The sequence below is a fragment of the Hypanus sabinus genome, chromosome 9, assembly GCF_030144855.1.
Source record: "Hypanus sabinus isolate sHypSab1 chromosome 9, sHypSab1.hap1, whole genome shotgun sequence".
Taxonomy (NCBI): domain Eukaryota; kingdom Metazoa; phylum Chordata; class Chondrichthyes; order Myliobatiformes; family Dasyatidae; genus Hypanus; species Hypanus sabinus.
Window position 1 is genome coordinate 92,744,944 of NC_082714.1, and position 14,099 is coordinate 92,759,042.

Below are 14,099 nucleotides of genomic sequence, written 5' to 3' on the forward strand. Positions count from 1 at the left end.
CCCCTTAAATATTTCACCTTTCACTCTTAACCTGTCATCTCCAGTTTTAGTCTCACCCAAACGTGAGAAGAACCTGCAAGTGCTCACCCTGTCTATGCCCTTGATAATTTTGTATGCATTTAAAAGATCTCCCCACATTCAGATATAGGAGCAAAGTTAGGCTATTCAGCCCGTTGAATCTGCTCCGCCATTCCATCATGGCTGATCTATTGTCCCTTTGAACCCCATTTTCCTGCCTTCTCCCCGTTACCTTTGACACCCTGACTAATCAAGAACTTATTGACCTTTGCTTTAAATATACCCAGTTACTTGGTCTCCACAGCTTCCTGTGGCACTGAATTCCACAGATTCACCTCCCTCTGGCTAAAGAAATTCCTCCTTTTCACTGTTCTAAATGGGCACCGCTATTTCTAACACAATGCTATTACAGCTCTGGGTGTCAGATTTCGGAGTTCAATCCTGGTGTCCTCTGTAAGGAGTCTCTATGACCTCCCTGTGGAATGCATTGGGTTTCACTGGGTGCTTTGGTTTCCTCTCATAGTCCAAAGGCATACCAGCTTAGTTGGTCATTGTAAATTGTCTGGTGTTTGGGTTAGTGTTAAATGGGGTTTGTGGGGGGTTTACTGGGCAATGTGGCTCAAAGAGCCAATTCTGTGCTGTATCTCTAAATGAACTAAATAAATAAATAAATGGCTCTCCCTCTTCCTCTCTTTCTCTCTCTCTCTCTCTCCCCCCCCCCCCCCCCCCGCCTCCAGAAATATCATCTCCATATCTACTCTAGGCCTTTCAATATTCAATAGGTTTGAATGAGAATCTCCAACATACTTCTAAACTCCAGCAAGTAGAGACCCAGATTATTAAGCACTCATATCGTAACTCTTTCATTTCTGGAATCATTCTCATGTACCTCCTCTGGATCCTCTCCTATGTCAACACACCTTACCACTGAATCAACTTGCAAGATAACCTTTAGGGAATACTACATGAGGACTCCCAAGTCTCTTTGCACCCTAGATCTGAATTTTCTCACCACTTAGATAATATTCTACTCATTTATTCCCTCTACCAAAGAGTATGGCCATACAATTCCCAACACTGTATTCCATCAGCTACATCTTTGCCCATTCTCCCAAACTCCCTAAATCCTTCTGCAGACTCACTGCTTCCTCAACATTACCTGCCCCTCTACCTATCTTTGTATCGTCCACAAGCTCTTGGTCACAAAGTCATCAATTCTGTCATCCAAATCATTGATGTATAACGTGTAAAGAAGCGGTACCAACACCGACCTTTGCAGAACACCACTAGTTACCGACAGCCAACCAGAAAAGGCTGCCTTTATTCCCACTCCTTGCCTCCTGCCAGTCAACCGGTCTTCTAGCCATGCTAGTATCTTTCCTGTAAAACTATAGACTCTTAACTTGTTTAGCAGCCTCATGTGTGGCATTTTGTCAAAGGCCTTTTGAAAGTCCAAGTAAGAAACTCTTCTTTCTCTATCCTGCTTGTTATTTCCTCAAATAATTCCAACAGATTTGTCAGGCAAGTTTTTTTTTCTAAGTAAACCATGCTGACTTTGGCCTATTTTATCATGTGTCTCCAAGTACCCTGAAACATCATCTTTAATAGTGGGCTCCAACATCTACTCAACAACAGAAGTCAGACTAACTGGCCTATAATTTCTGTTTTTTCTGCCTCCCTCCCTTCCTAAAGAGTGAAGTAACATTTGCAAATTTCCAATGTTCTGGAAAAGAGAATGTTGTGATTCTTGAAAGATCAATATGAATGCCTCCACATTCTCTTTGGCTACCTTTTTCACAGTCTTGCCTTGTAATCCATCTGGTTCAGGTGACTACCTTCAGACCTTTCAGCTTCCCAAGCATCTTCTACTTAGTAATAACAACTACGCTCACTTCTGCCCGTGACACTCATGAATTTCTGGCTTCTGCTAGTGTCTTCCACAGTGAAAGCTGATGCAAAACACTTACTAAGTTTATTTGAAATTTCTTTGTCCCCTATTACTATCTTTCCAGCAGTCTAATATCCATTCTCTGTACTTTAGTGTACAAGAGAATAGTGTGGCCCATAGGAGAGAGGGCAGAAGGAATAACTAGTGAATATAGTCATAACCTGTTCAACTCTTCCCTATAACCCAGGTTCTCAAATCCTGACAACATCCTTTTAAATTTTCTCTGCACTCTTTCAATCATATTGATAATCAATCCTGCATGTAGGAAAGACTCCAAATTTGGCCTCACCAATGTCTTATGAGCTCTATATACTCTGTACTCGCCTCTATCTACAGCCTTCCAAGCCACTCATTGTCCTTCCATTCATTTCTCCCTTAAGTAGGCTTCAGTTTAAAAGAACCATTCTCCTTTTGAGTACATCCATACCCATCGCTCTATAAGGTGTGGACAGTAACTCCCACCTCCTTTCACCTCCACGTCTATTAGAAGGCTCCCTCTAATGCATTTATGGTGCTGATGTTTGTTCCTTGTCCATGACACAGAGTGCAGCCATGTTCCCCAGCAAGGTGAGCACGGAGCATCAGTCTCTCGTCCTGATGAAGCGTCTTCTGGCCGTGGCAGTTTCCTGCATCACCTATCTCCGAGGGCTATTTCCTGAGTATGCCTACGGTACACGATACCTGGATGGTAAGCATTCCTAATACCTGGCGTTAGGAGAGCTGGGGGAAGGAGAGTGTTGGAGAAGAGAAGCCCTGTCTTGAATTGAGTCCACTTTAGTACACCCAGAACTTTTCAATGCAACTAATTCCTTCCACGTCAACAACAGCGTATCATTATCTGTACCTGGAAAGGCATCCCACCAGCACAGAAACAGGCTCCTTTAATGTTGAACTATTAATCTGCCTAGTCTTATCAATGTAGCTGGACCATATCCCTTCATACCCTACCATCCATGTACCTATCCAAATTTTTCTTAAATGTTGAAATTGACCCCATATTCACCAGCGCATTCCACACGTTCATCACCCTCTAAGTGAAGAAGTTAACCCTCAGGTTCCCCTTAAACATTTCACATTTTACTCTTAACCCATGACCTCTAGTTCTAGTCTCACCCAACCTCAGTGAAAAAAGCCTGCTTGCATTTACCCTATCTATACCCATCATAATTTTGTATAGCTCTGTCAAGTCTACCCTTATTCTTCTACACTCTAGGGAATGAAGTTCTAACCTATTCAACCTTTCTTTATAACTCGGGTCCTGAAGTCCTGGCAACATCCTTCTAAATTTTTCTCTGCACTCTTTCATTGTGCAGTATCAAAAGTCTGAACGTAAGTGCAGGAAGCTGAGTCATCCAGTTTAGAATCAGGTTTATTATCACTCGTTTGTTGTGAAATTTGTTGTTTCGTGGCAGCCATACAGTGCACGACGTAAGGAAAAAGTTACAGTAAAATGGCACCATGGTTGCGTAGCTATTACAGCTTGGGGTGTTCTGGAGTTCAGAGTTCAATTCTGATGCTGTGTGTAAGAAGTTTAATACATTCTCCCTGTGAATGTGTAAGTTTTCTCTGTGTGTTCTGATTTCCTCCCACATTTCAAAGACGTACTGGTTTGTACGTTAATTGGTCATTTTAAATTGTTTTGTGATTAGGCTAGAGTTAAATAAGTGGGTTGCTGGGTGGTGTGGCTCTTTGGGCGGAAATACCTGCTCCACGCTGTATTGCAAAATAAAATTTTAAACTTTTCAGAGAAAAACACAGGTAGATGATTTCTGAGTGCTGGAATGAGATTGGGGTGGCTATCTGCTAATCCTGACCATTGGGTTTTGCTAGATTCATTTCCATGCTTGTTTATTTTTCAATATTTTTTAGTCTGAAGATTTCCTGTGTTATTTCCTCTTCAGACCTTTCTGTGAAAATCCTGAGGGAAGATGACAACTGCCCTGGATCATCACAAATCGTCAAATGGTTTGTTGTGATTCTCCTGAATTTTAAAGTCAGGTTAATTTATAATGTTTCCATCTGTCAATTTCATAGTGCCTTGAACATCAGAAGATTAAAGTTTGGCTTTATTTGTCATATGTACATTTAAACCTGCAGTGAAATGCATTGTTTGCATCAACGACCAACACAGTTCAAGAAGGTGGGGCAAGCCCGTAAGTGTCGCCATGCTTCGGGTGCCAACATAGCATGCCCACAACTTACTAAACCTAACCTGTGCATCTTTGGAATGAGTGAGAAAATGCACATAGTCATGGGGAGGAACGTGCAAACTCCTTACAGAACGTGGCGGGAATTGAACCCCGTTCAATGATGTCTGACGCTGTAAAGTATTACACTAACTGTTACGCTACTGTGCCACTTTGTGGGGCCCCAGGCAGAACATGAAACAATTTGAGGGATAAACAGTTTGCTCGAGGTTATGCTTTTAAACTGGCTCTGGAATTACCTCCCTAAACCTCCCCTTCAGCTCCCTCTTAGCACAACATGTTGTTCTTGTTCCTTTCCGCACCTTGTGACACATTGGCTGGCAACCTTTCTGTTTCTTTAGCATTTTTGTCTGTTTTTTACAAGGCTGAGTTGCTAGCTTGACACTCAACCCAGAACAGATGGAAAGCGTGCAAGAAGCCAGCCAGATTCGAACCCGGGATCACTCACCTCAAAGTCTGGTGCAGATGCCGCTCCACCACAGGCTGGCACAACATGACTGAGTATTAAGTCTTCAGCCCATTTATTTATCACATGTACATCGAAACACACAGTGAAACATCCAATACAAACTAAGGAAGTGCTGGGGGGAAGCCTACAAATGTCGCCATACATTCCGGTGCCAACATAGCATGCCCACCATGTTCAGCAGAACAACATGGTACAATTTAAAACGCAGAATATCACAAGCAGCAACAGCAGAACAAAACAAGATAACAAGGAAAGGAAGTCCCTTTGCCATCCACCAATCCCTTGCACACACAGGCCTCCAACCCCAAGACAGGCAGGAATGAAAGGATTATTGCATGAGGTGTCTGGCAGGTGCCGTTCAACCCAGGTAAGTGTGAGGTGGTTCATTTTGGTAGGTCAAATACGATGGTAGAATATAGTATTAATGGTAAGACTCTTGGCAATGTGGAAGATTAGAGGGATCTTGGGGTGGGGTGCAAGACTAGTACTAGCATGAAGGGAATAAGAATAAAGCTGGATATTATACACAAAATGCTGGAGGAACTTAGCAAGTCAGGCAGCATCTATGGAAATTAATAAACAGTTGACATTTTGGTCCAAGATCCTTCTGCAATATTGAGAAGGGAGGGGGAAGATGCCAGAATAAAAAGATGGGGAAGGAGGATAGCTAGAAGGTGATAGCCAGGTGGGTGGGAAAATTAAAGGGCTAGAGAAAAGGGAATCTGATAAGGGAGGAGAGTGGACCATGGGAGAAAGAGGAAGGCTCGGCACTGGGGGATGTGATAGACAGTTGAGAAGAATTAAGAATGGCAAGTTGAAGAAGAGAGAACTGGGAAGGAAATTATTTTTACCTGAAGGAGAAATTGATGTTCATGCCATTAGATTGGAGACTATCTGGACATTAATTATTTATGACATAAGTATACTTTGATTATTGTGTTGTTATTTTGCTTCATCTAGGATGATGGGATGTTATGATGCATTACAGAAAAAATATGTAAGTCATTTCTTGATGTTACCTTTTAGAAATTAGTTGATAGGGCCTCTGCCTCACTGCTCCTATGACCCAGTGTACAATGCTGATGGTGTGTGGAGTTTGTGTGCTATCTCTGTGAGTTTCCCTTGATGCTTCTGATTCCCTCTCACATGCTGACTGTGAATTGGGCTGCTGTAAATTTCCCAGGGTGTGTCAGTGAGAGGTCTATCTATCTGTCTACTTATTTATCTAACTTCTTAAGCCCATCACCCCTTGCTGGGGCATAGGCCACCAACAGCTGCTCACCAGAGTCCACTCCTTGGCCGAAGAAAGTTGATTGTTCATGTGGCTTCAGCTTTCATTACACAACTTCATGTGTTTTCTAGCGAAGATCCTTCCTCTCGCACAGGGTTTTTACAAGATGGGGTTACTAGCCCCAGGTCCAACCCCTCTCCTCCCACAGCCAGGCTTGGGACTGTCCTTGGCAGAGTTATTTATCTATTTATTTATTTATTTGGAGATACAACCAGGTACAGTAACAAGCTCATCCAGCCCAGTGAGCTCATGCCGCTCAATTACACCCATGTGATCAATTATCCTAATAATCTATACGTCTGTGGAATGCGAGAGAAAACCAAAGTGTCCAGAGAAAACCTACATGGTCATGAGGAGAGCATACAAACTCCTTAAAGACTGCGGTGGAAATTGCTGGTGCTAATTTAGATTTGTGCTAACCACTATGCTACAATGCTGCAATGGCAGGTATACGATCTGCCACTAATAGATTTTTCATCCAAAGTGTGCATTAGGTTTTTGAGGTATTGGGTCAATATTTTTATTATTTACGGATTCATATGCACTGGGAATGTCAGCCAAATTTAACATGCTGAAGTTTCTGGGAGTGAGTTTTGAACTCATGACTCTTGACAGACCGAAACAGGGAAAAATTAATCATGAGGGTATATTGTCATAATTTAATCATGTTAAAAGTATCTCGTATTTTCCTTTCAACAGCTGCGGATGTTGGTTTTAGCTGTAAGTCATGTATTAATATTGGCATTTTCATTTTTTTATTCTTTCTCATTGGTACACAAAGGATGATATGTCATTTATAGCAGATTTTTACCTTCATTTACAGATCTACACCAACGAGGAGCCCCAGGTATTTTATCCTTTCAAGTAATAGATTGTAGCAAATGGTAAGTTTCCACCATTGTGTTATGGTGAGGAATCAGTGCTGTGGCAAAGCCATACAACCTCATGTGCGATTTGCCATCTGCGTCCAGTGGGCCAACCATCAGCCGATATGTCATTATCTCTCTTCCTATCTTCCCTCTGTGATGAGAAGATGTGAGGTATCCTTGCCTGCACTGGCTGAAGTATCGAGTATAAGAGTTGGGAAATCTTGTAAGATGTTAGTTTGCAGTTCTGGTCACACTATTGGAAGTATGTGATTAAGCTGTAGAGGGTGTAAGAAAAGATTCATAAGAATATTGCCTGGAATTGAGGACTGGAGTTTATAAGGAGAGACTTAATAGATTGGGACACCTTTCCTTCACTTTCTCTGGAGTGAAGGTGAGATGGCAGTAAGATCTATGATAATATGAGGTACATGGATAGGGTATTCAAAGGATTGGATAGATGACGTGGAGAGGATGTTTCTTATAGTTGGAAAGTCTAAGACCAGAGGGGAGAGCTGAGAATATAAGAATGTCCTTTGGAAACAGAGATGAGGATGAATTTCTTTAGTGAGAGCATGGTGAATTTATGGAATTCATTGCCACAGACTGCTAAGTCATATTTGAAGTGAAATAAGTTCCTGGTTAGTTATGATGTCGAAGGTTATGGAGAGAGAGAGAAGAATGGCAAATCAAGTATAATGGAATGGTGGCGCAGACTCAGTGGGCTGAATGGCCTAATTCTGCTCCTAAGTGGTGTGACCGGATGGTAAATAGACAGTTTTTTCCCCTGTGGCAGGGTGTCTGAAACTAGAAGGCAGAGGTTTATGGTGAACAGAAGCCCTTGAAAGAGGATCTGGCAGATTAATTCTTAACACAAAGAGTAGTAGTGCGCGATGGGCTGAAGGGCCTATTTCAGTGCTTTTTGACTCTGTGATTGAATTATTGCCGATGAAAGATAAGAGGCTGACATCTTTGGAGGGTAGGGATCCTGGAAGGGCTTGATGGGGGTGGTTACAGGCATGGAAGTACAGAGGAATTTTAAAACAAGGTTTGGAGTTTATAGATGAATATATGATTGAATGGGGAGCATTGTAAGCCATGGAGCACAGGTATTGAGGAGTATCAGGATGATAGGAGGGACCTGGCCAGGGTCAGCCTACCAAGAAGGTGATGTGGTTATGGTTGGAAAAGGTAGGATGGTGATGTTGGATTCTGATGTTTTTCATCGCAGGTTCTTTCACAAGTCAAGAACGAGGCATTAAAAAGAATTTATTGCTTCATAGTTGTTTATTAAGTGCTAAGAGAATGACGGAATTGAAAATGGAGATTAGCGAGAGTTTAGTAGCTAAGAACAAGGGGGAAAGAAAGACTAAAGATGACAAGCCAAAGTGTCTGAGCTTCTTATGACCCATAAATAAGAGACATTCCATTCAAATTTGGAGATAAGGGTTAACCAATCAAGTGGCCTCTATTCAAATAATGCAATACCAGAAAAGTTTACAGAATCATACAAACAACTGTAACTACTAGGAGACACACTGAACAATTGCATATACGTACTTTGGCACCAAGAAACATACTAAACAGTTACATGAATATGGATCATTATATAAAATACAAGTAGATATAAATTGCTAAACTACAAAAACCAGATAACAATTATATAGTCTAGTCCAACAGTAGTTGTACATCTGAGGTGGATGGAGGTACTGCATACGGTCAATAGATATCCAGCCAATATACTGGTGCTGGTTGAGACACATTGAGTGGTTGCCTTTGTGGTAATCCTTGGCTGAAGTGGAACTGTTACCCACCAAGAACTTACTCATGGGGAGGGCGAGTGTCTCCAGACAAGTGGAGGGATGCAGGAAATGCTCAACGATTTGATAGTGTTTGCACAGTTGTGTCAAGTATTCCTCCATCACTTGTGTTTCCATTCCAGACAGCTACTGAATGTTATCAGTTCAAGTTCAAATATAGGAACGGAGGACCATTGATGGATTTCGCAAGGTAGTCTCACCTTCAGTTACATTTTCTGCAGAGTCATGTAGTTTACAGGACTTTGTGTGGGTGCCTACACGGAGGACGGTTCATGTTAATATTTATGTGCTTATGCCTTCTCTTGCATGTGTAGTCATACTTGTGCTCATGTGTCCAGAAATTTGGGTGCACTCACATGGGGGTGTAAATTTATGTGCTTACGTGAGTGTGCGAGTGATTACCTGTGCCTCTAGATGAACTTTATGTTGCGTGTGTATGTGGACTGAGGGTAGGTGAAATCATAGTAGTCAGTGATGTGTTTGTATGAATTGGGGTGTGCATGAGTGAGTATGTGCATATGTGTATAAGTGAGTGTGTATGTAGGTCTGTGTGTGTGTACTGAGGATAAGTAAGTCATTGTTGGTAACTATCAATGTGTGAAAGTGTGTGGTTTGAGTCATGGTTGTCAATGGTGGCATGGTGGATATTGGGAAACACGAGGATAGAAGAACATGGAGACCACAAATTGTTGCTGGGCTGGAGGAGGCTGCAGAGGTAGGGAGTGTCTGTTGGACAGGGCACCATTTCAGCTCAGCAGAGATCAGTGTCGGGGGGACAAAGAAGGGATTGGCCAATGCAGGTATGCTGAGAGGTTAAAGTGTATCTAAAGGTACCTTTGTGTAGTATGTTCATACATCATTGAATGTGAGAGAATTCTTACATCTGTTAGTGCACTAATGTATATGGTTGCTTATATAGTTACATATATGCTGTGTGTGTCTGTTTAATGTCCTCTTTGGACCTGGCTTTGAAATTTGCCTTTTATCCAATTCAGATCAAAAGGAAATTGTTGAATATACTCAGGAAATTTCATTGTTTTTCATTGGAAGCTGTCATCAATTTTCCCTCACTGCCATCAAAAAGAGGAAATGCTCCTTTATTTAGTGCTTTTTCCTTCATACCATAACATTAGTAAGTGGGGCAGTTGTTTCTCAAGCAGCTCATTTGGCAAGGACTAGCTGACAGGGAAGTCCAGAGAGGTAATTTTAGAGCTCAGAGCCAGGCAGTTGAAGTGATGAAATGCCAGGCATTTGACAAGAGCTACTGTTAAGGGCACCCAATGTCTTTACCTGCTAAACTGAGGTTGCCCATTTTAATTGGCAAAAACCCTTGGTCTTTGTGCTTCTTGGGTGATGTGATTTGTCGTTTCAAGGAAAGATATCAGTAAGATTGAAAGAATGCAGAGAAATTTTACAAGGATGTTGCCAGGAATTGATCCGGGTTATAGGGAAAGGTTGCGTAGGTTAGGAATTTATTCACTGGAGTGTAGGAGAATGAGAGGAGATTTGTTAAAGATATACAAAATTATAAGGGGTATAGATAGGGTAAATGCAAGCAGGCGTTTTCCACTGAGGTTGGGTGTGACTAGAACTAGGGGTTGTAGGTTAAGGGTGAAAGGTGAAATGTTTCAGGGGAACCTGAGGGGGAACTTCACTCATTGGATGGTGCAAATTTAGAATAAGCGGATGTGGTGGATACTGGTTGGATTGCAACACTTAAGAAAAGTTTGGAAAAGTACACAGATGGGAGGGGTATGAAGGACTATGGACCAGGTGCAGGCCAATGTGATGAGGTGAAATAATAGGTCATCACTGGGTAGATGGGCTGAAGGGCCTCTGTACTGTAGTAGTCTAGGACTCCATGACTTTTCTTTATTGTGTTCAGCAACAACGGGAAAATAAGGTCCACCATAAGCTGTTTGGACACAAAGAAAGCCAGCGTCCTGCTCATCCGCAAACTCTACGTCCTGATGCAGAGCCTAGGACCCCTTCCCAATGACCTCTGCTTGAAGATGAAGTTGTTTTACTATGATGAAGGTAATTGGCACATAGCCTGGGTTGAGAGGGTGGGTTTGTGTAAGTGAGGAGATGCTGGCCAGACCAAAACGCAAGGAGCCACTCAGCTAGTCAACCCATAGAGCGGATGATTCCGATTCAGATCAATTTTATTTTCACATGTACATCAAAACGTGCAGTGAAACAACCAACACACCCAAGGATGTGCGCACGAGTGTCATCACACATTCTGGGACCTTGTCTGAGGTTACAAAGATACTGATCAAGGGCCCAGCAATCTCGTCTCTTGTCTCCTTCAATAACCTGAGGTAAATCCCATCGGACTTGGGGACTTATCCACCTTCATACTCCTTAAGAGGCCCAACACTTGCTCCTCGACCTCTAAGTGCCCTAACGTATTGATCTCCTGGTCCTCCATATCCTTTTCCTTGGTCAATACTGAAGCAAAGTAGTCCTTAAATACCTCACTCATATTCTCTGCATCCAAGCATATGTTCCCCCTTTATCCTTGAGTGGTCCCACCCTCTCTCTAGTTATCCTAGGGAGAGGGGAGAAGAGAGAATATCCAGGATGGGAGGGGTCCTTGATTATGCTAACTGCTTTACCAAGGCAATGAGAAGTGTACAGTGTCCACAACTCTGCATGAGAAGTCTTTGATCCCCCTCATAAGGAGGGGGATCTCATTGAAATCTATCAAATATCAAAATGACTGGACAGAATGGATGTGGAGAGGATGTTTTGATCCATAGGGGAGCCTAGGATCTAAGGGCGCAGCCTCAGAATAAAGGGACATCCCTTTAGAACCAAGATGAGGAGGAATTCCTTCAGCCAGAGCATGGTGAATCTATAGGATTTATTGCCAAGCCACACTGGTGTATATAAGATGGAGATTGATAGGTTCTTGATTGGTAGAGGGGTTAATGGAAGGAGGTGGGAGAATGGGATAGACAAAATGAATTAGCCCTGATTGAAAGGTGGAGCAGACTCGATGGGCCAAATGGCCTGATTTCGCTCCTCGGTCTTACAGTTTTATTCTTTGCGCAGTTACCCCGTTGGACTACCAGCCACCGGGCTTTAAAGAGGGCACCTCGGAGAGCATGATATTCGAAGGCAATCCTGTCTTCCTGAGTGTGGGTGAGGTTGCCACCCCTTTTCACGTGTTGAGGATGAAGGTCACTACTGAGAGTGAGCGGTTGGACCCCCTGGACCAGAACATCCAGGAGGAGAATGGCAGAGCCCAGGCTCTAGAAGTGGACCGAAATGAGCAAGTAGAAATTAGCGTAAGACATACCCTCCATTTATAAGTCACATTCCCCCCTCTCTTTCCTGAGAACTGATTCACAACCTGGGTGTGATGTCTTACTCTAAGTTAAGCTGACTTCCACATACCACCTCATTCTGTAGCCTGACTCCCCTCCACCCCTCTGTCAGCTCATTTGTTGCTTAAACCTTTGTTTGTTCCCTCCACGGACTCTGTCTACACTTCTCGCAGTGTCAGCCAGCCCACATATTTTCTCTTCACTCCTTTTCCATTGCTCAAAAGATACAAAAGGATGAAAGCTCGTACCACTACGCTCAAGGACAGCTTCTATCCCACTGTTACCAGACTCTTGAACAGATATCTTGTACAATAAGATGGATTCTTGACCTCATAATCTACCTTGTTATGATCTTGCACTTTTTCATTTACTGCACTGAATCGTTTTGGTAGCTTTTACATTTTATTCAGCATTGTTCTTGTTTTACCTTGTTCTACCTCCATGTGCTGTCATGATTTGATTCATATACACAATTTGCTCAGTTTTCACTTGGTGCAGAATCAGAAACAGGTTTAATATCACCTGCATATGTTGTGAAATTTGTTGTCTTTGTGGCAGCAGTACATTGCAATACATAATAATAGGAAAAAACTGAATTACAGTAAGTAATTAAGTAGTGCAAAGATAGAAATAAAGAAGTAGTGAGGTAGTGTTCATGGGTTCAATGTCCATTCAGAAATCAGATGGCAGAGGGGAAGAAGCTGTTTCTGAATCATTGAGTGTGTGTCTTCAGGTTCCTGTACCTCCTTCCTGATGGTAGTAATGTGAACAAGCCTGGGTGATGGGGTCCCTAATGATGGAAGCCAATATTTTGAGGCATCGCTCCTTGAAGATGTCTTGAATATTACAGAGATGTGATAATAATCAAAACCAACATGTTTATTGCAGCAGACATGAATATTCAGAGGAGACAATGTTGTAATCTAGGGCAACACACAATCTACTGGAGGAACTCAGCAAGTTGAGCAGCATCTGCAGGCAGAAAGGAATTGCCAATGTTTCATGTCAACATGTCAATCGGGACTGATTGTTTCAGTGCTTGACACGAGACTGCAGATGCTGGAATCTGGAAAAACTCAGTGGGTCAGGTAGTATCTCTGGTGGAAATGGGAAGTTGATATTTCAGGCAAAACCCTTTTCTATATGAAATGTCTTGACCTAAAATGTCAACTATACATTTCCCTCCACAGATGACCTGAGTTTCTGTATGTATTTTGGTTCACTATTCCAATCCTTTTGTTGTGTACCTTTTGCTAGGTCTTATAACAAAGAACAAAAACAAAGCATAGAGTGGATCTGTTCAAAGACATGTTTATTATGTACAAGGAGAAACACCTCCACTCCTCAAGGATGGCAGGCTGCTTAACTTACAGCTTTCAAAGTTCGATTTTTATGTAAGTTTTAGGCGATTCTTTGACTGTATTCTGTTCCAGAAGTCAGCTGCAGTACTCAAGGCCACAGAGAATATCAATCTCCCTTTGGTTACAGAGTGGATAATGATCAACATATTATATACCCTTGACATTTAGCTTGTAGCAAAGCACTCTGGGATTATACGAGTTCTACTTTGTCACATTACAAAATTAAATACATAAAAATCTCAAAGTTTCAAATATGTTTCCACAGTTTCCTGGGCAACATTCCCTTTTTACATCCCAAATATTTGCACTTCTCCAAAACTCTGCCAACAGTGTCCAGCTCACTTTGTTCGCTCATGGCACTCTTTCCTGCATCGATAATTCAATTAATTAGTAATTGATTTATTACTGTCACATGTACTAAGATATAGTGACAAGCTTTTGTTCGCATATCTTCCAGACTAACCATTCTATACACAAGTACATTGAGTTAGTACAAAACTTAAAAGACAGAATGGAAAATGAAGTGTTACAGTTACAGATAAACTCTTCTCAGGCAGACAATAATGTACAAGGCCGTGGTGTGGTAGATTGTGAGTCCAGAGTCTATCTTATTGTACAACAGGTCCATTCAGTATTCTGATAATAGTCTGATAGAAGCTGTCCTGGTGGTACATGCTCTGAGGCTTTTGTATCTTCTCCTTGATGGGAGAGGGGTAGAAAAGAGAATGTCTGGGGTGGGAGGGGTCCTTCATCGTGATGGTTGTGTGGTGAACTCTGTGCCTGT

General features: G+C 42.2%; 1 protein-coding gene across 1 annotated transcript in view; it reads left to right on the forward strand.

The window, feature by feature from the left end:
• hormad1 (HORMA domain containing 1) overlaps nucleotides 1–14,099 on the forward strand; it is a 48,464-nt gene that overhangs the window by 9,242 nt on the left and 25,123 nt on the right. Inside the window, exons 3-10 of the mRNA XM_059978700.1 lie at nucleotides 2,510–2,654; nucleotides 3,868–3,931; nucleotides 5,603–5,639; nucleotides 6,633–6,653; nucleotides 6,757–6,780; nucleotides 8,742–8,809; nucleotides 10,505–10,656; nucleotides 11,680–11,915. Of these exons, the coding sequence (XP_059834683.1) occupies nucleotides 2,510–2,654; nucleotides 3,868–3,931; nucleotides 5,603–5,639; nucleotides 6,633–6,653; nucleotides 6,757–6,780; nucleotides 8,742–8,809; nucleotides 10,505–10,656; nucleotides 11,680–11,915 (747 nt within the window). The remainder of the gene's footprint in view (nucleotides 1–2,509; nucleotides 2,655–3,867; nucleotides 3,932–5,602; nucleotides 5,640–6,632; nucleotides 6,654–6,756; nucleotides 6,781–8,741; nucleotides 8,810–10,504; nucleotides 10,657–11,679; nucleotides 11,916–14,099) is intronic.